The following is a 23,978-nucleotide window of genomic DNA, read 5'->3' on the forward strand; positions in this document are numbered from 1 at the left end:
GAGCAAGGTTAAGTAATTTAACCTTGGACACACAGCCCAGTTTTGACATCATCAGTCTGGCTCCAAAACTACACTATTCTATGTTGGTCTCTCAAGCCATAATGGTTAGGTAGGCATAACTTTCCTTTCTTTGAAGAGGTTCATTCAGAAAATATAAATCCTTATAAGTAGGAACCATGGTGTGTACACCATTATGAACATGGGATTAATTAGTTCCCTGGGTTGGGGATAAGGGCCCACAGGTGCAGTGCCATAGAGTTACATGATGTTACATGATGTGTTCAAAAGTCAGGTTGAGCAGCTCCAATGAACAGGTATATATTAGAGGTGCTTTGAACATGTGTGTATGTTTTCAGGGGAACCAGAGAGTTGTGTTATGTCTGTGAGGTTTATATGTTTCATTTGTTTAACATATAGTGTTTACTATTCACCAGGCACCATTAAAATTGCTTGACAAAATCTCACTTCTGCATGTTTGTTAGGTGATGAGCCGGCAGGGTGGTGCACTGTGCGATGCGTGGTGGGTTGTTGTCTGTTTAGCAATATACATAGAAGGTGATGGTTATTGGGCTGTGCTGGATAGGAAGGTCCGCTGTGATGTGTGCGTTTAGAGTGGCAGTTTGTGTTGTGGTACAGATGGTAGAGTTCAAGGCCGGGGGAAGTGTTTTGCTAGATGATTTCTGTGCAGTGCATTAGGGAGGTGCTGCACAGGAAAGATCTTGTGGTGCACCTCACATGTGCATTTTTTGTGCGTTACGGGTAGAGCTAAACACCGGAGGAGTTCCACAGGAAGGGATCTAGGTTGTGTCCTGGGCCTGTGTGTAGTGTGTGCAGGCGCTGTGGAATGGGGTGTTCTATATGTGTAGTGGTGTGTGCTGCAAGTGGTGCATACGAGATGATTCATGCGGCGTGCTGGGTAGGGACGGGAGCCGGAGTGGCTGCAGAGGAGGGGCCGGTGTCGTGATGTGTGTGGAGCGATGATGAGTGCCGGGGAGTGTGGGGGGGCGATCGTGCTAAGTGACTGGCGTGTGTTCCTGGTGTAACCGGAGGCGCTCTATGGCAGAAGTGGCATTGAGCGACGGAGCGTGGGGGTTTGGGGGCGAAGGCTGGGTGTGCTGCGAGACACCTGGCGGGTGGAGGAGCCGCGTGGGCGGCGGGTCCGCCAGTGTGTGCGCGGAGCAGCCAGCGCGCTTCCCCACCCGAGAGCCACGCCGGGCCACCCTCCTCGCTACCTCCTCCCGCCCGCCTCTTCCCTCCGCTTCGGGCGCGCCCCCGGCGCGGCCCGCCGCCTCACCTGGTGAAGGCAAAGTACATGAGGCTGACGATGGTGAAGCTGAGCAGGGTGATGGTGTGCGGCCGGTAGAAGAAGTCAATGGTGATGTCCTCCACTTGCTGCTCGTTGATCATCCGGAAATGCATCTTGTAGTTCACATCATCCTTGCTCAGGGTCCGGCTCCCCACGCAGGACGCCATAGCCCGCCTCCCCGTCCTGCCGCGGCGGCGGTGGCCCCAGCCCACGAAGGCTGGGACCCCGGGGGTGGCAAGCCGCAGCGGGCGAGCAGCCGGACGGCGAGGCCGGGTCTGGCGCCCAGCAAAGGCTGGGAGCCGAGGGAAGGACAGGCGCGGGAGGGCGGGGTCGCGGCGCCGCCACCGCGGCCTGGGGCGGGGGGCGCCGCCGGCCACCCCCGAGCTGGCGTTCCGGCAGACGCATCTCTAGGCACTCGAGCAGCCTCCAGACTCCCAGTGTACACGGCCTGAGGGAGGAGGCGAGCGGAGAAGGGCAGCTGTGGCCCCGGGCTGGCTCTTTCCGCGCGCGCGCGGCCCGCTCTCCCCCGCGCGGCCGGGCGGATGGTCTCGCTCACTCCGGCCGCGGCCCACGTGGGCCAGAGAGCGCGGCGGCGCGGGGCTGGGCGGGCGGACCGGCCGGCGTGCGGCGCGGCGGGACTGTGCGCGCGGCGCGGCGAGCCTGTCGGCCACTGCGGGACCCGCAGCGAGGCACAGGCCTCGCCCCACAGGTAAAGCAGGGGCCGCCTGAGCGCGAGGGGCGCACTCCTGGCGGGGGTTCGGGTCCGCACCCACCCGCGTCCAGGCCGCGCCCCCGGCACGTAGGCCTCCGCGGCCCAGTCGAGGGTGACTGGTTTTGCCTTGTGTTCTCCCGGGCCGACCCGGGGAAACGCAGCCATGCCTGCTTACGAGTGCGCTCCGTGAGGGACGCGGGAGGAGGCCTAGCGCCTAAACTGGCTTCCTGCGGAAGTCCCATTTGGGGAACTGGAGTTGTTTAAAAGGGCCTGGGGAGGACGTCAGTGTTACTCGAGGGGGCCTTTATTACGAAGCCACTCCCTTACCCTCCCTTTCATCTCCTGACTTCTCGTACAGCCTTTCAGAGATCGAAATCTTGAACTCTGGGAAAACTCTTTCAAGTGCCTTTTCCTAGCAAGGCCCTAGGCCCACATTTGAGAACTAGTTAAGATATTTTAATGGACTTCAGGGTTCTTTAAGGGTCTTTTTCTTTAATTTTCCTGATGAAAGCGGCGTGTTAAAGGCTCACCGTCACCACTTTGCAGAGATTTTATACCCATCTGCAAACGCCTTGCCGGCCTTTGAATACTGTGTGAGCAAGTGGATTAGCCCTACTTGCCGTTGATCCATTTCCACTCAGCAAACAATGGAGCAGTGCGAGGCTCCGGGCCAGGGGAGCACAGTCACCAGGAAGGTGAATCCAGAGATGAGACCCAGCCCTGCTGTCGTGAACGAACAGTTAATCAATTGTTAAAACGTATGGAGAGCAGTGAAATGATGGTGTAGTGAAAATAGTGCACTTGTAAACAAGAAATGGAAGGATAGGCCCGGCCTGGTGGTTCACGCCTGTAATCCTAGCACTCTGGGAGGACGAAGCGGGAGGATCTCTCAAGGTCAGGAGGTGGAAACCAGCCTCAGCAAGAGCGAGACCCTGTCTCTACTAAAAATAGAAAGAAATTAATTGGCCAACTAATATATATATATTGAAAAAATTAGCCAGGCATGGTGACGCATGCCTGTAGTCCCAGCTACCGGGGAGGCTGAGGCAGGAGGATCGTTTGAGCCCAGGAGTTTGAGGTTGATGTGAGCTAGGCTGAGGCATGGCACTGTAGCCTGGGCAACAGAGTGAGACTCTGTCTCAAAAAAAAAAAAAAAAAAAAAAAAGGAAGGATAAACGTTAGTTGTATGCACAAAGATCTTTTAATGAATAGGGATGAAATTTAAAAGTGAATCTCTCTACTATGGGATGGGTATTCATTTGAATCTGGAAAGGCTTCTGAGTAAATTTGGGGTTTCAGGAATTTGTTTTGAAGTAGGATGAAGTCTTTAGACCAACTTAGAAGTCAAAAATGTTAGAACTGACAGGGACCTTAAGAATCATCTTATTGTACCTTTAGCCTGTTTTAAAAAAAATACTATTTGAAGAATGGTTCTTGAACCCCCCATCAAGAGCTAGACATTTTGTTAGACCACCTCCAGAAGCTTGGTCTTGTCAAGGTGGCATAACTGAAGTCCTCTGGCTTCTAATTCAGTGCTGTTATAACTGCGGTGCAGAAAATGAATGTGGTAGATTTGAGGGAAAGTTTGGAAGATTTGGAGGCTCATTTCCTACCAAAATGTAACAAAAATCATCTATCCCAAAAGGTTATTGTTGAGTGCTTATTTCCTTTCTAAAATCATTTCAGAATGAAAGTGAGACTTTCACATTTGTAAATCTCCTTCAGCAAACTTCCAGTAACTACAGATCTCAGATCTCTAAGAGGAGGATTAGACCCTCAAGTTTTGGTCTAATTTAGAGCATTAAACAAGCTTCATATCACTATGTAGAAAAACAAAGCAAAATTTTGTGTGCATCAGTTAATCTGGAAGAATTCATTTGTATTTGATTGTGTAATCAATGATAATAATAATGGCTAACATTTTTTGAGCATTTCCCATATGCTGGACCCCATGCTGTGTGTTATATGGAATATCTTAATTTTTCGTAAGATTATATGCATCAAATTTACCTTTCTAGTTAACTAGCTAAATATAAAATTTCTTCATATTCCTGGAGCTAACAACAAAGCCTTTCCTGATAAAAATATTTTTGAAAACATCTACTTTTTCAGTCAAAATGTACATGTACTCATTGCTAGTTGCTTATTTGTCATTTTGTTATTTTTGCTAGTTTTGACCTTTTCTTTTTGGAGGCTTTTTTTGTTTGTTTCCTACAGTGAAACAATTTGACAAAACTGGTTTTGTTCAACTAACCCTTTTGAAGAATAGCTTTATCTGTAAAATAATCAACAGTGTTGAGCTCTGAGAATGAAGCAAGAAACAGCCTCTGCTATTCTATATAGCACTGATAATATTTTGATGATTCATTTAAGACAGTGAATTTCTTTCTGTTTTTCATTTTGTGGCTAATCTGTATACATAAAATGCATTTGAATAATTCAGTGTTACTTTGATCAGCAATGTGCTTCTTAAATGTCCTTCAAACCAAATATCAAGAACACTTAATTACACCACCTTATTTTCTTTAAATGATTTAATGAACAGATTATTGAGTTGGGCTGTAATTTGAACACCTACCGATTTTTGTTTTAAATGTTTTTCTTGCATTAGTGATTTTGCTTTTTGTTGTTAAATTTTAAAGCATATCGTTACTTTTCTACTTCAGAAATTCCTGTTTTTTGGTTTAAAACTGAGACTGCCTTGTTTTAGGCTTTTCCTGTGGGTAAGAAACATCTCACTATTCTATTTTAGTCCAGACAGATATTTAGATAAATATATTTAAACATCTTTCATTTAGAAAAAATAATTTCCAGTTTATCTTTTTGTTGTTTGAATACTGTTTTAAAAATAAGTAAATTAAATTTCTCTATATTTTTCCTTTGTAGACTGAGAAAAATGGCCCTGTCAGCCCAGCAGATACCCAGATGGTTCAACTCAATTAAATTGAGTAGCTTCATTAATGCTACACAACTTACAAAACATTGTACAAGACGAGGAAAAACATTATTGCATGGCTTTTCTGCTCAGCCTCAGATGTCCTCTGATAATTGCTTTCTCCAGTGGGGGTTTAAGACTTACAGGACTTCCTCCTTATGGAATAGCTCCCAATCTACCAACTTAAGTAGTCAAGAGAATAATTCTGCCCAAAGCACACTGCTTCCTTCCATGAATGAACAGTCACAGAAGACACAAAAGATACCCAACTTTGATTCTGAGCTGTCTTTAGAAGGTAATTCTGAACTTTCAGAAAAGCTCCCTTTTCCCACTTCAGTAGTTGGAGCAAGCTACCTGTTTACATTCTGCTAGCTTAGTTCAGGTCATATTTTGTACCAGGCAAGAAAAAGAACAATGCCAGTTCTATTCGTTTACTTCTATTATACCTTTCTCAAGTAAAATTCAACTTTTGGGATATACAGTTCTATAAATTTTGACTTATGCATTTAATTGTGTAACAACCACCACAATCAATAAATAGAAGTTATATTACCCCTCCCCAAATTCCTTCCTGTTGCTTTTTAGTCAGTCGTCTTCTTCCTGTGCTTCCCATTCTAGGAATATTTCACTGCAAATGAGATAATACTAGAGTAGGTAGAATATGAAAGAAAGATGGGGAGGCAGGGAGTAGAGGCTGGCTATAAAATATGAAAAAGGGTAGTTAGTGATGAGAAGCAAAAAACAGAACACGAGATCACAGTCCTGATTTCTTACCTTAAGGTGGGTTACAGTTGTAAGTCACTTCCATACTGTGCTTGATATAAAAACAAAACTTTAGAATCAAGGCCAAACTAGAGTGGGTATATCCTTGGCAAAGACTACAGGTTGTATAATAAAAACAGTCGTAGATGTCCTCTTAAAGACATATTTAAGAATAACTTGGAGAGGAGGGGATTGGATCAAAACAAAGACATTTCAGGATGTGATGACTTTAACGCATGCAGTTCAGACTGTTGAAATATGTATACTTTTGGCCCATTTAACCGTGTGGTTCGACTCAATCTCTTTCTCAAAATGCTCTTGGACATCAGATGATCTTTACTATTTTTGCCAACTGATTAAAAGCGAAGGAAAGGAGTTACGTGCCTTGAAACTTACCAACAAATTTCTTTCCTTGGAGGAACAGTAGTTGGTCTCTGTAAGTAGTTATAACCTTAAGACTTAACCCTTCAAAGGTAGAAAATATTTGGACTTCTTAGACATTTAATTCTGAAATGACTCCAAGATTTAACCAGTGTAAGAAACAAACTAGGGAAGAGGTGGTCTTTGTAGAAATAGTACTAAGTGTGCATATTGGAGTGCTAACTTGCTTCCCTCTCTCTCTCAAAGGACTGGATGACTTGCCTCCGTTATCTCCGTTGCAGCCAGTTTCCGAGGAGGAAGCTATTCAGATTGTTGCAGACCCTCCATTGCCCCTATCCTCATTCACACTCCGACACTATGTAGATCATTCTGAGACTCTACAGAAGTTAGTGCTTCTAGGTAAGTTTGTCTAACCCACAGATACTTTTTGAGTGTACTCTTCATTTATTTTTTTGCCTTTTTAAGTTAACATTTTAATCTTTTTTGAAGTAGTACATACATGTGAGCAACAGTTAAATAGTGTGAAAGCCTTCTAGTGAAAAACCATATTTCCTGCCTCATCCTTTCTGACCTTACATTTCATTCCCCAGATTTATGTACTTTTATCATTCTTTCTGTTTGTATTCAACCTCCACATTTTTTTTTTTTTTGAGACAGAGTCTCACTTTATTGCCCAGGCTAGAGTGAGTGCCGTGGCGTCAGCCTAGCTCACAGCAACCTCAAACTCCTGGGCTCAAGCGATCCTTCTGTCTCAGCCTCCCAAGTAGCTGGGACTACAGGTATGCGCCACCATGCCCGGCTAATTTTTTCTATATATATTAGTTGGCCAATTAGTTTCTTTCTGTTTATAGTAGAGATGGGGTCTCGCTCTTGCTCAGGCTGGTTTCGAACTCCTGACCTCGAGCAATCCGCCCGCCTCGGCCTCCCAGAGAGCTAGGATTACAGGCGTGAGCCACCGCGCCCGGCCCAACCTCCACATTTTTAAGTAATTGTTTATAGTGCTATTGATTGGGTCATCAGTTTTAGACATCAGCTGATCTCTTGTATATACACACATACTTTCCCGTATTCTCTTCAAGTCTCCCAATATAGTTATGTTACAATTTTTAGGTAGATCATTAATCATTGATTATGTAATGGCTATAAATATTGCTAGCTACTCTGGCAAGAAGTATATTATGATTGTTTACTTTCTGGTACAACTTTTTATTTTCCTGGAATTAAAAATTGCCTTGTTTTTCATTTCTGATTACTTTTTTGTTTTTAGAGTTAAATTGTCCCATACCTTCTAATATCCTTTCAGGACAGTTTTTCCCAGTGAGCCCTATTGGGTGATGTATTATTCCATTTCCCCAGAGTACATACATTGCTCCCTGCTTGCCAAACTACCTCCTGATCTTCCTCCTAGAGCCCACTTTCCTCCTGATTTGGATGGTTTCTCTCAAGGCCTGCTCCATACCTATCTTAGCTTACTGACTAGTAGGTGACATTTGGATCTGGATAGTTAAAGGCAGCCAGGGTTATCTCACTGCAAACTTCTATTTAGTCTTATTATTAACATTTTTAGTCTAGCTTCTTATTGCAACCTTTTGTTTTTCCTATTTTTGCTGGGTTTTGCACTTCTCATACTTGGTTTTTCCCAGATAATGAGCCTCCTTTCTCCTGGCGGATTGAGAGGAACAGGATAGGTAAGGCCTGGGGGACCATTCCTGAGTTCTTGGTATACAGTCATACCCAATCCCCCTGTTTTCAGCCTATACCTCACTTCCAACCTCTCAGATCTCTAGGGACTACAATATCTGAGCCTTTTGAGTTTTTTGAGCTTGCCACATGTCAGATTCTCATTTGCAGGCATTTCAGTTTCTTCTTTCTCCTCTCTGATAAGTCTGTTACTACTCTTTCATCAGTTTTCATTCATTGTGATTTGGGATATAGGTTAATCTTGTTTCATCAGAGAGGGAGTTTATTTTTTTTTGTTTGTTTCTCATTGCACATATTTTTGGAAGGTGATTTTTAACAGGAGAGGAAAATGAGAAAACCTTTGCTGTGGTAGAAACCTTTAGGGGTCATTCTTGCTTTTTGCTTTTTTACCCTCACTCCTTACATCTAATTTAGCACCTTATCCTATGGATTCTGCTGCTCCATTTCTCTCAAATCCATCTCCTTCTCTAATCCTTCAGTTATGTCCTCATTTGTAACTGAATGACCACAGTACCTTCTAACTTGATAAATCTTCTCTTTGGCAATATTGGCTCCAATAATCTCTCTAGGGTTAGTGCTGTTTCTATTATAAACTGAAAATCTGACTGTATCAGTGACCTGCCTAACCACTTCGGTATGAGCGTCAACTGTAGTGAATAGTCAAAGATGAACGTGCACAGCAACTTTAGCCAACAGCAGTGACATGAAGGCACACAGCAACTTTAGCCAACAGCCGCGATATGACTTTTCTAATTTTTCATTTATCAAAATAAAATTGTGAGCATTTAAAAATAACGTAATGAAAACATATATGTATATGTTACCTATTCTGATTGACATTACAAGTAAAGCTGCCTGTAAAGTAAAACAAGCTTTCAGTGCTTTCAAGCTTTCCTCATCACACAAGAGCAAAACGGATTCGTCGTCAGTGCACAGCACAAACTATCGTGTGGACTATGAGTGCCGGCTGTGGGCAAGGGTTCGCGGCCGGTGAGCACCGTACCAAAGTGATTAAAATCTTTCAAAACCTTCCCATGGCATCAAAGCTCTTCCTGGTATGGTCCTTGCTTACCTTTCAGCTTCATCACTTGCCACATTTGGTTGGCCAACTCTGACAACTGAAGAACTTAACTCAAGTCCAAGTAACATCTTAGGTGTCTTCTTGACCCTGTAGATGGAATTACCCTCCTCAGGCTCTCACTCCACTCCTGCTGCCTTCGCCCCTAGCCCTAGTGACACTCTAGTGTAATTATTTGCTTATCTCTCCCTCTGCCAAGTTACCCACATGTGTAGGGAATGGCCTTTCTCTCAAGAAGTTTCAAGGCTTCAGGAACATCTAAGTATAAATATATATGAATAACTAGAATGCAGGGATGAAGGGTAAAGTGATAAGTCTCACATGAGAGATACATGTGAGACTGTGAATCAACCTCAGTGTCCATCAACTGATAAAGAAAATGTGGTGTGTCTATACCCAATGGAAAACTATTATTCAGCCTTTAAAATGAAAGAGATTCTGTCGTTTACAACAAAATGGATGATCCTGGAGGACATTATAAAATAAGACAAGCACAGAAAGACACATACTGCATGATTGTGATCACTTATATGTAAAAGCTAAAATAAGTCAAACTCATAGAAGCTCATAGAAGTCAAACTCATAGAAGAGAGTAGAAAGTGGTTACCAGGGAATGGGGAGATCTTAGTCAAAGAGTATGAAGTTTTAATTAGACGGGAATTACAAGTTCTGCAGATCTATTGTCCAGCATGATGACTATAGTTAATAATAATGTACTATATACTTGAAAATTACAAACAGTGTAGATTTTGAGAACAAAGGCCATTCCCTATACATTTGGGTAACTTGGCACAGGGAGAGATAAGTAAACAATTATAGAATGTTAAATGTTCTCACCACTGGAAAAAAAAATGGTGAATATGTGAGGTGATGAACATGTTAATTAGCTTGATTTAATCATTTAACAATGTATGCGTGTATTAAAACATTATATCGTACACCATAAATACATGCAATTTTAAATTACAAAAGAAATACATGCATTCAAAAGCAGAAAGATGGCATCTGCTGGGAGCAGGAGCACTAGTCACCTTTCCTTTCAGAACAACTTTCCTCACCTTATGGCAGGTGCTATGGGTGATACAAAAGAAACTAAGACATAGTCCCTGCATTTATATAATTCACAGTATACTTTGAGCTTTGGAATATGTTTCAGCCATTCCTTCACCCTGTCTGCTGATCCTTCAACAGCATGTCTTAGAGGTAACTTAAACGACAGTAACTTAGAGGAGCCATTATTGCTTTGTCAGACAGTGTTTTTGAGAACCCAAGTCCTGATTCTTCTGTATCTGCTCCCAGATCTGTTTTTTGCCTCTCTGCCTGTGCTGTGTCCCAGGAGGCCAGTCTCTTTGCACTACGGCTCCTGTGCCAGCTGCTTCAGCCAATGGGAGATGCCTGCAGGATAGAAGGTAGAGGGGCCAGGTGGGGGTATTTTTCCCCTGTTCCTTGCTCCTTTGGGTCCTGTAGCTGCATCACTCCATGACAACAGCTCCCCCTGATCAGCCCTTCCTTGATAGCTTCCAGCTCCCTCTGGACTCTGGTAGCATTTTGCCTCCTTGTCTCTTTAGGACTGGCAGTGCTTTTATTTGTTCCCTTATGCTGCTCACACCACTGCATGGAGTCCCCTCATTAAAGTTCTCTTCATTTGTACCAGGACAGTTTACCAGGACAGTTTTTGTTGCCTGCCAGACTCTGATTGATACACTACATATGTGTAACCATCACTGAATACAATGGTAGTATTATATTTATAGTTACTGAAGTGATGAGATAAAGCCTGACTAGACTGATTACCTATAGGTTAGGATCGTGTATTATTCATGTTTTATATCTGCAGTGTCTAACAGAAGTGCCTGGTCCTTAGTAGGCATTCAGTGACTGTTTTTTCAAGTTAATGAAATGAAGTGAGCCCACATGATTCGTATTGAGAGCAGTGTGCACTCCGGATGAGATTCTGCTCCCCTATTGCTGTTAAGAAGCAGCTTTTCAGGATTTCTGTTCTATCACAGTCAGGGTGTGACAGCTCATGCTGAGCGAAGCACTTCAACTCATGTAAGCTGTAATATTTAGTTAAATTTAAAGTCTGGAGCCTTTATTTTATTTTTAAAGCATCCCCTCCCCCACTGCCACAGATTTCTGAAACTGGTTTTATTTATTTATTTCTCCATCTAATAATTGGATTTATTTTTCTGTTGATATTATTTTTAAATTACAAAAGAATTACATCTAGTTGTTAAAGGTGCAAATACTATACAAGAAAGACCTCTTGTCCTCTCTCAATCCCCAATTCTACTTCCCAAAGATAAACACTATCACTACTTTGTTGAATAGCTTTCCAGACCTTTCTCTATACAAATATGTATCATATGGAAAGCCGTACATAGGTTTTATATTATTCTCTAGTTAAGCTTAATATTATTTTTTAAATTCTGTGTTTTCTTCTAGTACAGTTAATATCCATTTAGAGTCTTTATCTAGGATTAATTTTTATATAAGATATAGAAATAAATTTTTTTTCCAAAAGTGTAGCTAGTGGTCCCATTATATTTTAATGAGGAATCTGTTACTTCCACATGATTTCAAATGCCATTATTATTGTATGGTACTTTTTTAGTTCATTCTGCATCTATTTCTAATGTTCATTCTTCCTGTGTGTGTATTTAATCTATTTTGCTCCTTATGGCCATCTTATCAATACCTATTTTATGCCAAGAAATTTGGACTTAGAATTATATTTAGAGCTATAATAAATATAATTTATTTTTACGATTGTGAATGCTAGTAAGGAATGTTTTTATTTTATTGCATTTATATTTAAGACTGTAAAATGGCCTCTAGAAATCAGTTTGAGAGTTATTTTTAATCTGAAGATATATTTTTAGAAATATGAAATTTGAGTCTAAACTTAAGATTTTACTTCAGTTTCAAATGTTTATACTTAAGGAATAGGCCTTTTTCATGTTTATTTGAATCAAATAAAAGGAAAAAATTAGAGAATAAAATGCTATTTTAATGAGAATTTTGAATTATAGGTTACTTTCATTCCCTGACTAATTAATGCTGAAATCTAATTATATTTGTAACCAAAGGAAGCTTTAAAATGACAACTTGGTGTCTCCCCTTTTTACTCTCTCTCTCTCTCCCCTGTTTCTTGTCTCACATACTTAGATTACCTAAGATTATAAGGATATGTGAAGGTTGAAGGTTGTGTACTTTTCTGCTTTGTTGTATACTTAGAGAGTTGTGTGTTCTCACTCAGACATTTTTTGAGTTCCTTCAAGGTCCTCGTCTTTATGCTAAAGACCTGGAGATTTCAATGATGCATAAGGCACAGGATCATTTTTATTCCCCCTATGAAAGGGCTTGTAAGCATGTTTTTTAAATGATGCTTATAACTAAGGAAATGGTAAAGACTTCAAAGAAAGTAACTATTCATAGTGCTTGTTACCTTGCAGAATTACCAGTTGACCAGTTACCATGGAGATCAGTAAGGGTTAGAAAACATCCTCAAATGATATTCAAGACACCACAGACAAAGGTGGTGATCCTATGTCAGTATGACTTAGTGAATTTATTTGGGGGTAAATTTAGCACCAAATGCTCTGTTTTTCTCTATATTTGACTTTGAAATAAATACTGTATTTCCATTTTAATTTGTTTTTATTTCTGCAACCAATTTAGTTTAAAAATATTTAGAAGTTCCTATTGATCTGTCTTAGTTCTCCTTTGGATATGTATTGATCTCCATCAGTAAACTCTTGTGCTTGTATGTATGAAGTTTAATGGCTGAACTAAGAAATTATCTTCAGACGGTATTTATAATTTATTTTAGGAGTGGATTTGTCCAAGATAGAAAAACATCCAGAAGCAGCCAACCTCCTTCTGAGACTGGATTTTGAAAAAGATATTAAGCAAATACTCCTGTTTCTTAAAGATTTGGGTATAGAGGATAACCACCTGGGAACATTCTTGAGTAAAAATTATGCTATTTTCTCTGAAGACCTTGAAGATCTTAAGACCAGGTAGGGCTTTTACAATGATTTTCATATAACCTAAAAAGTGGTTATGAATGAAGTATATGTAAGTATTCATTCTGTAAGTAACTGTAAGAACTTAAACAGTTATTGTTTCAGTCTCTGCCCTACAGGGATCTACTGAGTTAATGAAAATGAATTTTTTTTTTTGTTACAGACCTTTTTTGATCTAAATTATTAGGTTGTTGCAAAAGTAATTGCGGTTTTAGCATTGTTGAAATTTGTCGTTTGATAGTGGAATACATTTTTAAATAAGTGTGGTTATGTTATACATCATTTTAGTGTGCATTTCTCACTTTATTTTTTTGTGCTAATGACTTATTACTTGCTATTTATATTTATTTAGACTATGGAAATGATGTTAGACAAAAAGGAAATTTGAGTGATTTTCTTATTTGAGTTCAAAATGGAACATAAAGCAGCAGAGACAATTCGTAATATCAACAACACACTTGGCACAGGAACTGCTGATGAATGTACAATGCAGGGGTTGTTCAAGAGGTTTTGCAAAGTAGAGGAGAGCCTTGAAGATGAGGAGCGTAGTGAAGTGGTTGGCCATCAGAAGTTGACAGTGACCAATTGCGAGCAATCATTGAAGCTGATCCTCTTACACCTACAGAAGAAGTTTCCGAAGAACTCAACGTCAACCATTCTACAATCCTTCAGCATTTGAAGCAAATTGGAAAGATGAAAAAGCTCAATAAGTGGGTGCCTATCAGCTGACCAAAAATCAAAAAAAATCATTGTTTTGAAGTGTCATCTTGTCTTCTTGGGTGCATCAACAATGAACCATTTCTCCATCGGATTGTGATGTGTGACAAAAAGTGGATTATATATGACCACCGATGCTAGCTCAGTGGTTGGACCGAGAAGAAGCTCCAAAGCACTTCCCAAAGCCAAACTTGCACCAAAGAAAGGTCATAGTCACTGTTTGGTGGTCTCCTGCCAGTCTGATCCACTACGGCTTTCTGAATCCTGGCAAAATCATTACATCTGAGAAGTATGCTCAGCAAATCAATGAGATGCACTGAAAACTGCAATACCTGCAGCCGGCATTGGTAAACAGAAATTCCTCTCCCAATTCTTTTCCAATACATACCCAACTACATGTCGCACAACCAGCGCTTCAAAAGTTGAAGGAATTGGTCTATGAAGTTTTGCCTCATCTGCCATATTCACCTGACCTCTTGCCAACCAACTACCACCTCTTCAAGCATCTTGACAACTTTTTGCAGGGAAAACACTTCCACAACCAGCAGGATGCAGAAAATGCTTTCCAAGAATTCGTGGAATCCCGAAGCATGGATTTTTACCCAACTGGAATAAACAAACTTACTTCTTATTGGCAAAAATGTGTTGATTGTAATGGTTCCTATTTTGATTAATAAAGATGTGTTTGAGTCTAGTTATAATGATTTAAAATTCAGAGTCCAAAACCGCAATTACTTTTAAATAAGTAGTTAAAACTTACTTATTTAAAACTAATAAAGGTTCTTTTTTTCAACTAATTATTTTTATGTTTTCAGCTTATTGCTGAGTCAGTACTTGTCTATTTTTCTTGAGAAACAAGAATAAGTTTTTTCTACAAGATCTGTTAAAAATTTTTCTGAGAGAACACTTAAAGTTATGAAAGCCTAATCTTGTGTGTTTTTTCTGGCCAGTTTTTGATGGTAGACATTTGACATTCTCTTAGCAAATAATTCTGTAATTTACTTAATCATTTCTGTAAGTTGGCTATTTTGGTCTTTCCTTTTTTTCTTCTTTAAATAGCACTTTTATAAACATCTTTGTACTTCATTCAACATCCAGAGAATTATTGAATCTGTGAGGATGTATACAGTGAGTTAGTATTGATCTGTGAGATAAAATCCTGCTAGGCATTGGGAATATCATAAAAACAAGGCAAAGTCTCTGTCTTTAAGTTAATATTTTGAATTCATTGTTACCCCACCTATCACCCAAATCATTCTCTATTCCCAGATTCACTAAATGGGAGCACTGGTCACCCTATTGCCCAAATCAGAAATATTGGTATTAACTTTGGCTTCTCTTTTAGCATCTACATCTAATAAATCACCAAGGCCTATCAGTTCTACCTTTTTATAGCTCTCAAATCAGTCAGTGCATTTCTCTTAATCTTCAGTTTGAATATGTACCTCTGGTCCCCATCATTTCACACCAGGATTACTGCAGCAGTCTTCTTGGTCTGAATGCAGTCTTTGGTTTGCTTTCTTCCTAATTCAGAGAAAAGCCATTAGACTAAGATGGTTCAAGGAAATACAAAGCTCTCTAAAATGCAGCAAGGCTAACCATCAGTATGGAAAGCAGTCTAGGGTTCAAGACTCCAGGCAGACACTGATCCCTGATGCCAAAAAAAATCTAGGAAAGTTCTGTCCTATACAAGCACATATGTATATCAGTGTATACACAGATGAACACAAATAATAACAATTGGTAGCATTTATACATACTACTCTGTACCCTGCTTTCTTACCTTAACTATATCTTGGACATTATTGTTTCTTTGACACTTCCTATTCTTTCTAATTCCAGTACAGTCCATACCACAGATCTACCTAGTACCCTATTGATAAGATATTGCCAAATTTTAATTCATATGTCTTGTGTTCCAGTTTGTACTCCACCAGCAGTGTACAGAAATGCCAATTTCCCTGTTATCCTCACTAATACAGTGTTGTCAAACTGGATGATTTCAGTTCATTTTATAGATAAAAAGAATACCTCATTTGTTGTTTTGGATTATTTGGAGCACCAAATGTTGGAACATCAAATGTTGTTTGGAGCATCTTTTCCTATGTTGAATTTCTATTTACATTTCCTTTTCTATAAATTATATATGTCCTTTGCTGTTTTTTAATTGGACTTTTTCCCTTTTTTGGGTAACCATTCTTTTATATATCAAGAAAATTCTTTCTCTGAGACATGTTGCAAATATTTTTCCCAGATTGATACTTGTCTTTTGACTTTAAGAGTGTTTTTTATTATACATTTAAAACTTTTATGTAATTAAATTATCGATAGTTTCCTTTCATGGTTTCTAAGGAACTACTTTAAAGGAGTAATAGTCATTTGATTATAAAGTAATATAATAAGTTCTGGTATAAGGTGTAGGCTTTAGATGTTAGGTATGTCTGAGTTCAAATCTTAGGTTTTTTTGCTAATTAGCTGATGAACAAGTTATGTAACTTCCCTGAATCCATAGTTCCTTAATAGTAATGTGGAAAATTTACCTGGTTCATAGGTTTTTTTGTTTTTCTAGTGAGAATTAAATAAGTTAATATCCTGATATATTTTAGACATTTATTAAAACTATCTTTTACTATGCTTTTAAATTTTAGAAAATAATGTTATAGTCAAACTTTCTATATTTTACTACCTGTGTAGTTTGGCTTACGTGAACTTTGCAGGAAAATTTATCAATTGTTAACAAAATATATATTGAAAGGCTGTAGTAAAAGTTATTAATGAAAATACAGACTTAATATACTAACATAAAAGAAATTCCTCAGTTATAACCACACTTAAAAGTCTTTCTTTTTACACTGATTACAGGTTTTTTGTTTTTTTTCCGAGACAGAGTCTCATTCTGTTGCCCTGAGTAGAGTGCCGTGGCATCAGCCTAGCTCACAGCAACTTCAAACTCCTGGGCTCAAGCAATCCTACTGCCTCAGCCTCCCAAATTGCTGGGACCACAGGCATGTGCCACCATGCCTGGCTAATTTTTTCTATATATTTTTAGTTGGCCAATTAATTTCTTTCTATTTTTTAGTAGAGATAGGGTCTCGCTTTTGTTCAGGCTGGTTTCATACTCCTGACCTTAAGCGACCCGCCCACCTCGGCCTCCCAGAGTGCCAGGATTACAGGTATGAGCCACCACTGGGCTTGATTACTTACTTTTTAAATTTGTGTTTGTTCTTAGCCAAGAAGAAATAAATTTAAACAGAAGCTGTTTCATTTTGTCTTGTCAAGTAATAAAATAAACCAGATTAACTGAAAAGGGAATCTACCTATTAGTGGATTTCAGAGTTATTTTCTGTTTTCAAGTATAAATGGAAGCCATTCTAGAGTTGGGTGAATGCTTGTTTTGTTTTAACCATATTTGGGCCATTATTATAGAATGCTTTTGTTTTTATTTATTGTTTTGGTGTGGGAGCCTTTTTAAAAATAGCTGTTGCTTTGGAAAGCAACATGTCATTAGTAAATGTATATCATATGTGTGTGTATTTTGTTTGTTTCTCTAGGGTGGCTTATCTACGGTCAAAAAATTTCAGTAAGGCAGATATTGCACAGATGGTCAGAAATGCACCATTTTTGCTGAATTTCTCAGTAGAGAGACTGGATAACAGATTGGGATTTTTTCAGAAAGAACTTGAACTTAGCGTGAAGAAGGTAAAGGGGGGGGCAGAATTTGTACATTTCTATGTCAGATATATTTAGTAGCTGTTAAATCTCATGTTTTTAACCTAGCCCATATGATTTCTATAACTTCCTGGTATTTGCTGTACAAAAATAGGTTAGACATAAATCTACATCATTTTATAATATTCCTTCAAATTGGTTCTTCAAGTTTTGTTTTTTCCTCAAATAGTACTAAGTTTATGTATTTCTAGGGTCCCTATCATTTTTCTGATTGAGTCATATTTGAAGTTTTAACTTTGTATTCCTAGTAGTACCTTAGTTATCCAAAGTAGTTAAATATGCATATATAGTAATAATAGATTGCTTTGTTTACAACTATAGACTAGAGATCTGGTAGTTCGTCTACCAAGGCTACTAACTGGAAGTCTGGAACCCGTGAAGGAAAATATGAAGGTAGGACAACTTTAAGCTTTTGAGAAATCAGTTTCTTTCTCTAAGTGTTTAATCATCTGAAGATAATAGATTTTGCTGTTGTCATCTTAAAACTAGATTTTAAAAGAAGTTATTTCTAAAAAGAGAAATAGGAAGTTATAACAAATACCTAACAAGCAGTTTTTTTCAGTTAATGATATTTTTCACATGTTGACCAGGTGTTACATGAGTAAATCACCTTGCATACATTGGTACCCATAATCCTAAAGCAACAGATTAGGAATATGTGTGGTGCTTGTAAACTTCTGCTGTTGCCCAGCATGAGAGTCTTTGTGTCTGTGTGGGGCAGCTTTGGAGGCTGGATCCAGATGACTTCTTTGAAGAGAGTAGGGGCCAGCACGTGGTTCTCCTTAGCACCTGTGCCAGTTGCCAGCTCTAGTTCTATCATAACATACCAGATACTCTGTCCTTTCTCTAAGAAAGTAGTATGAAGCCAAGAGCAACTGACTAGTTTGTATACAAAGGTATAGTAGTATTTGGAATGATTATGTAAGGCCTGTTTTCTGAGTTACTAAGTGTTTCGTATCCAGTCACTAAAGAAATGTTTATCAAGCACCTGCCCAAGCACTATGCTAGGGAGACAGCCCCTGCTCTCAGGAACTTTCAGTCTCCCAGGGGACAAAATCTAGAGTGACAAGAGCAGTGGAGTGGTGGGCAATCATAGAATGCCATGAAAGCACATAGAGGACCTAACCTATGTTTGGGTATTTAGTTTTATCATCTCTGTCTGGAATTTTGACTTGCAGCTTTTCAGATAACAGCTTTTCAGATAGTGTGTTTGAGAGCAGAAGCTCAAAACCATTTTGAAAATCTTATTGCTGGTCTGTTTGGTGTCAGGCCCATACATTGAACCTGACCAGCCCTGCCACAACCACCCTTAGTCCATCTAATATTACGTTTGCTCCTTTTGGTGATTATGATGATCACCATGCTGTTAGTAGCTCATTCTTAGCAGAAGGGTTTGAAATTCCCATGACTCCAGAAGCAGGAAGCTATAATGCCTCGTGGGTATTGGCATAGTTGTCTCCGGATTTTTAAATGTCATTATTTTACATTTTAAAAGAATCAGTGTGGTGTTGGCATAGTACCAAAATAACTATTTCTATTAATGATTCATAGGAAGTTTACTTTCTTTTAGGTTTATCGCCTTGAACTTGGTTTTAAACATAATGAAATTCAGCATATGATCACCAGAATCCCAAAGATGTTAACTGCAAATAAAAGGAAACTTACTGAGACTTTTGATTATTTGCACAATGTGATGAACATTCCCCACCACATCATTGTCAAGTTCCCACAGGTAATGCAGATCACTTCCCTTAAAGGTCCTTTCAATGCTGTGTGTACATTTTATTCACAGTTTATCTAAATCTAAGAACCAACAGCCATATCATAATGATCTCTTACCCAAGCATAAAGCAGTTCCGGTTTTCTATCATGCCAAAGCCGTAATTATATTTTTTAGGCTAATCAGACTTGCGTATTCTTTACTTAGTGAATGACATCTGCTCTTCACAAAAATAACTTTGAAAGATGAGACTTTGTCTGATTTATACACTGCTGAATCACCAGTGTCTAGAACTATACCTGGCACTTAGTAGTCATGCAGTAAATATTTGTTGAACAAAAGAATGATTGGATTTCATCAAAGTAATCCTTCTTTCCTATTTGCCATGTGAATAGATACTTAGTATTTATTGGATAAATGACAGATTGAATTTCATTAAAGTTGATGCATCTACTCTGTTTGCTAGATATGTTCCTGTTCTTAATATAAAAATAGGCAAAAGAAATATACCTTAATACAACTTTCAGAACTAGATTGCATTTCAATGCCTTCACATGTAACAATATTTATTTGCCTGTCATACTTCCTTAAGAATAGGCTCTTAATTAGGATTTTCCTCTTTCACCAAATGCAAATATATTCATTATAAAAGTGTTAGAGGCCAACAGTTGTGTGAATTTGGCTTATGGAGCAATTGTGAAGTAAGTAATCTTCAACTAAAAAGCAATGACAATATGTTTTTCCTAGGGTTGCTAAATAATTCAGTGACAATAAATGAAAGAATCTGAGTTTGTCCCCTTCTAGCCCCAGTGGTCCAGTCATTCTTTCATATATACTTGAGCATCCATCCTGTGCTAGACACTTTGTGGACACTAAGGGTACAAAATCAGTCAGACATGGTCCTATTCTTGTGGAACTTGTAATCTAGTATGGAAAATAGGTTTTATTTTTTGTTTGATTGTTGTTTTTTGGGTTTTGGTTTTTTTTTCAGGTTTTAAAAATGTAATTGCTTTACATAATGGTAAAGAGTCTTAACAAGGGGTTCTAGAGAGTGATTAATTGAATTTAGAAGAGGTAAGAGAGAATTACAGAAATAATAAGAGAAATTGAGCACTATGTGCCAGCTCTATCTTTACTACTTTACTTGTATTAACTCATTTAATTCTCATAGCAACCATATGTGGTACTATTCTTATCCCTATTTTACAGATGAGGAATGTAAGCATAAAGAGATGCTAATGAGGGGACTGGAGGGAGCAGAGCCAGGATTAGAATTCTGGCACCTGAGTTTAAAAGCCCACACTCTATACTAGGATATGCTGCCAGTCTATGAAGTGATTGTCTGTAGAATAATGAGTGGCATTTAAAAGATGGACAGAAACATTCCAAGTAGAGGAAACTATAAGCTTACTAGATGTATTAGAATCACTTGTTTAAAAACAAACATTTTAGGCACCCCAGGCCCTTTATTGAAAAACAAAACAGAAAAATAAAAAGCCTATTAATGGAAAAAGACATTAACAGCAGAGCTTTAAAGGATCTGATACAGACTTTAAATCCTGGGCTAGTGTTTTAAAACTCAGTGGTGTGAAACTAATGTTCTCATGAAGATAACAGTCCTGGTTGGCACATATGTCTTATGATTAATTAAAAATGGGGGCCAGACACAGTGGCTCACACCTGTAATCCCAGAACTTTGGGAGGCTGAGGTGAGAGGTTAGCTTGAGACCAGCCTGAGCAAGAGCAAGACCCTGTCTCTACAAAAAATTAAAAATTAACTGGGCATGGTGGCATGCATCTGTAGTCTCAGCTACTCAGGAGACTGAGGCAGGAGGATTGCTTGAGCCGGGAAGTTTGAGGTGCAGTGAGCTATGATGATGCCACTACACTCTAGCCCAGGCAACAGAGTGACACCTTGTCTAAAAAAAAATAAGTGGAGAAAGAAGTATAACTTAATAACTATGGTTATTTAGTCATTTCAAACACCTCATGGAATATAAAGGATAACAAAAGCAGTTTTAGGATAATGAACATGAGGAAATCACTAGTCTAAGGAAAGAGGTTATATGTAGGATCCCCCTAAAACCTGTCTCTCCCCTTCCACAGTGAGTTTCTGTGAAGGCAAAGCTGGAGTCTACCTTAGGATACAGGGGATCAGTAATTCTCAGGCTAGGGGGTCTTTTTTTTTTTTTTTTTCAATCCCTGAGAATTTAATGTATCATTATAGTATGAAATTCTGGTGACAATGGCAAAGTGACCCTTGGTGAACAACAAATCTCCCTTCCCTCCCCAATAAAAAGAAGAAGAAGAAAAAAAAAGAAAAACCCCATCTGAGCTGCAGCTTTGGGACTTGAAGAGCACACAACTCTCTACTGATAAAGTAACCTTGAACCACTAGAGAAGTAAACGTAGTGTCTGGTAATAAGCTATATAAATGCTTCAAAGTGTTATTATAAGTAGGAAATTAATAATAGTTTGGGAGTTTCAGGGTCATTTGTGGTTTTGTCAGTATGTTGTATGATAGTTTTTTAAGCCAAGAGTCACTGCATAGGATCCATACTTCTTAAAAAAATAGGGGCCAGGCATTACATCTTCATTAGTAGTAATAATGTGGTAATGGGAATTTAGTTACCAAAATGAGGGCAGAATCGCATATAATTTGTTTTTGCAGAAACAAAAGAGATGTTCTGTTCCAAAAGTGAGACAACTCCATTTAGAGTTAGCACCCTATAGTTTGTTTGGGTTTTTTTGTCACTGTTCTCAAAGTACTGTAGCTTAAGTTTGCCCTAATCTCCAGTTCCCCCTTCTTTCTTGCAGCTGGCTATAGGGACTTAGTCTGCTTCTGGTTACTTTTTAAAGTTGCTGCCATTCAGTCTATATTCCTTAGGAGTTTTAACCCCAGTAGGGTAAGACATACTTTCCATAGTTGCTTTTCAAAGAGGTCAGATTAATTTCATTTTGATTCTAGTCAGGGGAAGCAACAGAAATTTAAAACAATGTACAGGAAAGTGTCACAGATCATGAAATCCTGATAAATTTTTGGCTGACATAGATTTTGATCTCATTACTTCTCAATGTTTTGATGTTAGGGATTGATGTTTGATTTTGATCTTTAACATTGCTACCAATGTCTTCCCAAATTTGGTACATATGAAAATTGTCTAGAGGGCTTGTTAAAACAGACTTCTGGGCCCTGCTGTTTCTGATTAAGTAGTTTTGGGGTGAGGCCTGAGGATTTGCTTTTCTAACACATTCTGCCCTATCTCTGGAGTAGTCAATGTTCTTTGTCCAACAGTGTAGCCCTTAATTATTTATTGCTCTGGATGTTGGTTTTGAGTCCCTTTTTCATCATAATTTCTTAACAGAAGCTATAGGATTTAAATCCTGCAGCATTTATCATATTTACTGAGCATGTGATCAACATATTTGTAAACTTTTAAAATTTCTAGCCAAGTAAACTTTTTGATATTTTATACTTCAGTGTACAGTGTTTTAAAAAAACTTTCTTTCTTTTCTAGGTATTTAATACAAGGTTGTTTAAAGTGAAAGAAAGACACTTGTTTCTAACCTATTTACGAAGAGCACAGTATGATCCAGCAAAACCTAACTACATCGCTTTGGACAAATTAGTATCTATTCCTGACGAAATATTTTGTGAAGAGATTGCCAAAGCATCAGTACAGGACTTTGAAAAATTCTTAAAAACTCTTTAGTTTTGATGAATGTTAAAATGTAATATTGCAAAGTGAATGTTTATGGGAATAAATATATATAGTTTTAAATAAATGTCTCAGGTCTTAATATTGGAAACAATTTCTTGATATTATAAATTTGGGTATGTACACTGTGATAGATCTTTCTTACAAGTTCCTGGTGACTTCATTCTTGTTTAACTTAACCATTTCCTTCCTTCTCAGGAAGACGAGAACTAAAAATATGGCAAGCATAGAGGAAGAGAGAGAGTTGGTTGGCTTTAAGTTGGCACTTATCATTCTAGTGAAGAAGAGAGCAAGGATTCTCCTGTTCTTATAGTCACAGACCTTTTAAAATGGTCTCTTTCTTTTCCATTTACCTCACATGTTTCCATTTACCCACATTCTGGTCAAATGATTTAATCTCTTGATACTTTGCTTTTTTATTTGTAAAATGAGGCATCATGACTTCAGTAAACTGCTTTAGGATGACCAAATTGGGTAGACTGTTAACACTGGTGGCCCCCTATGAACCACACTTGGTATTTGCACTCTTGTGTAGTCCCTTTATATACTGACTCTTGGCAAGTGTTATTTGGCCCCATGGACATTATCAGAGGCTTGATAAGTGCTTGCACATAAGGGCCTGTCCTCTTGGAACCCTGAGCCGCTACATAAAGAGGTCTGGTTGCTGCAGGAGAAAACCAGGTTTGAGACAAAGATGCCTGGTTAAACCCCAGCTAAACAGCCATGCCAGATAATTACCAAAGGTGTGAGTGAGGAACTATCTTGGATATTCTAGCCACAGCAGATACTACACTGAGCAAGACTACCCAGCTGAATTCAGAATTGGGTGAAAAGTGTTTTAAGCCATTTACTTTGGGCATATTTTATTGTACACCAGGGTTTTGTGGTACGTTGGATGCCTATAAAGAAACCTCATAAGAAACTAAATTTGTAACTTGTCAGGGCTAGTTATAGTCCGGGTCTTCTTGTCAAATATTTGACTCATGCATTCAACACACATTTGAGATCCTAGAATACAATGCTAAGTGTGGCACAAATATGTGCTTTCAGGGAGTTCTCCAATGGATGAGATCAATAAAAAGGAAACAAGAAAGAATGTACAGCTGGGAGACAAAGTATGGAACCATCTGCCTGGTCTTTCTAAAGCTCAGACCCTCATTTTGCTGTTATGAACCTGCTCATACGAGTCA

At 38.8% G+C, this 23,978-nt stretch overlaps 2 protein-coding genes across 4 annotated transcripts in view; one reads left to right on the forward strand and one right to left on the reverse strand.

Moving 5' to 3' along the window:
* The window catches only part of PTDSS1 (phosphatidylserine synthase 1), a 65,631-nt gene extending 64,014 nt beyond the window's left edge, over nt 1-1,617 (reverse strand). Inside the window, exon 1 of one of the 2 annotated variants that reach the window (XM_076005143.1) lies at nt 1,295-1,617. In XM_076005143.1, coding sequence (XP_075861258.1) covers nt 1,295-1,473 — 179 coding nt within the window. In that variant the 5' untranslated portion in view covers nt 1,474-1,617. The remainder of the gene's footprint in view (nt 1-1,294) is intronic. The other variant, XM_012776790.3, reaches the window with a different exon arrangement.
* MTERF3 (mitochondrial transcription termination factor 3) lies at nt 1,296-22,874 on the forward strand. 2 transcript variants are annotated; one of them, XM_076005142.1, is made up of 8 exons: nt 1,296-1,375; nt 4,905-5,248; nt 6,343-6,495; nt 12,708-12,897; nt 17,172-17,319; nt 17,671-17,742; nt 18,920-19,081; nt 22,588-22,874. In XM_076005142.1, the coding sequence occupies exons 2-8, from the start codon at nt 4,915-4,917 to the stop codon at nt 22,780-22,782; spliced, it is 1,254 nt and encodes a 417-aa protein (XP_075861257.1). In that variant the 5' UTR covers nt 1,296-1,375; nt 4,905-4,914; the 3' UTR covers nt 22,783-22,874. The 2 variants fall into 2 exon arrangements, with proteins under 2 accessions (XP_075861257.1, XP_012632238.2); XM_012776784.2 differs by lacking the exon at nt 1,296-1,375 and adding an exon at nt 1,860-2,015.
* The last annotated feature ends 1,104 nt before the right edge of the window (nt 22,875-23,978 follow it).

This window comes from Microcebus murinus, chromosome 7 (assembly GCF_040939455.1).
Source record: "Microcebus murinus isolate Inina chromosome 7, M.murinus_Inina_mat1.0, whole genome shotgun sequence".
Lineage (NCBI taxonomy): Eukaryota > Metazoa > Chordata > Mammalia > Primates > Cheirogaleidae > Microcebus > Microcebus murinus.

Excerpts from the sequence above, each read along its gene's own strand:
- MTERF3 (XM_076005142.1), top strand. The coding sequence starts at position 4,915 with ATGGCCCTGTCAGCCCAGCAGATACCCAGATGGTTCAACTCAATTAAA. Across the intron at positions 5,249-6,342 it reads TTCTGAGCTGTCTTTAGAAG|GACTGGATGACTTGCCTCCG; the intron begins GTAATTCTGAAC and ends TCTCTCTCAAAG. Across the intron at positions 12,898-17,171 it reads CTTGAAGATCTTAAGACCAG|GGTGGCTTATCTACGGTCAA; the intron begins GTAGGGCTTTTA and ends TTGTTTCTCTAG.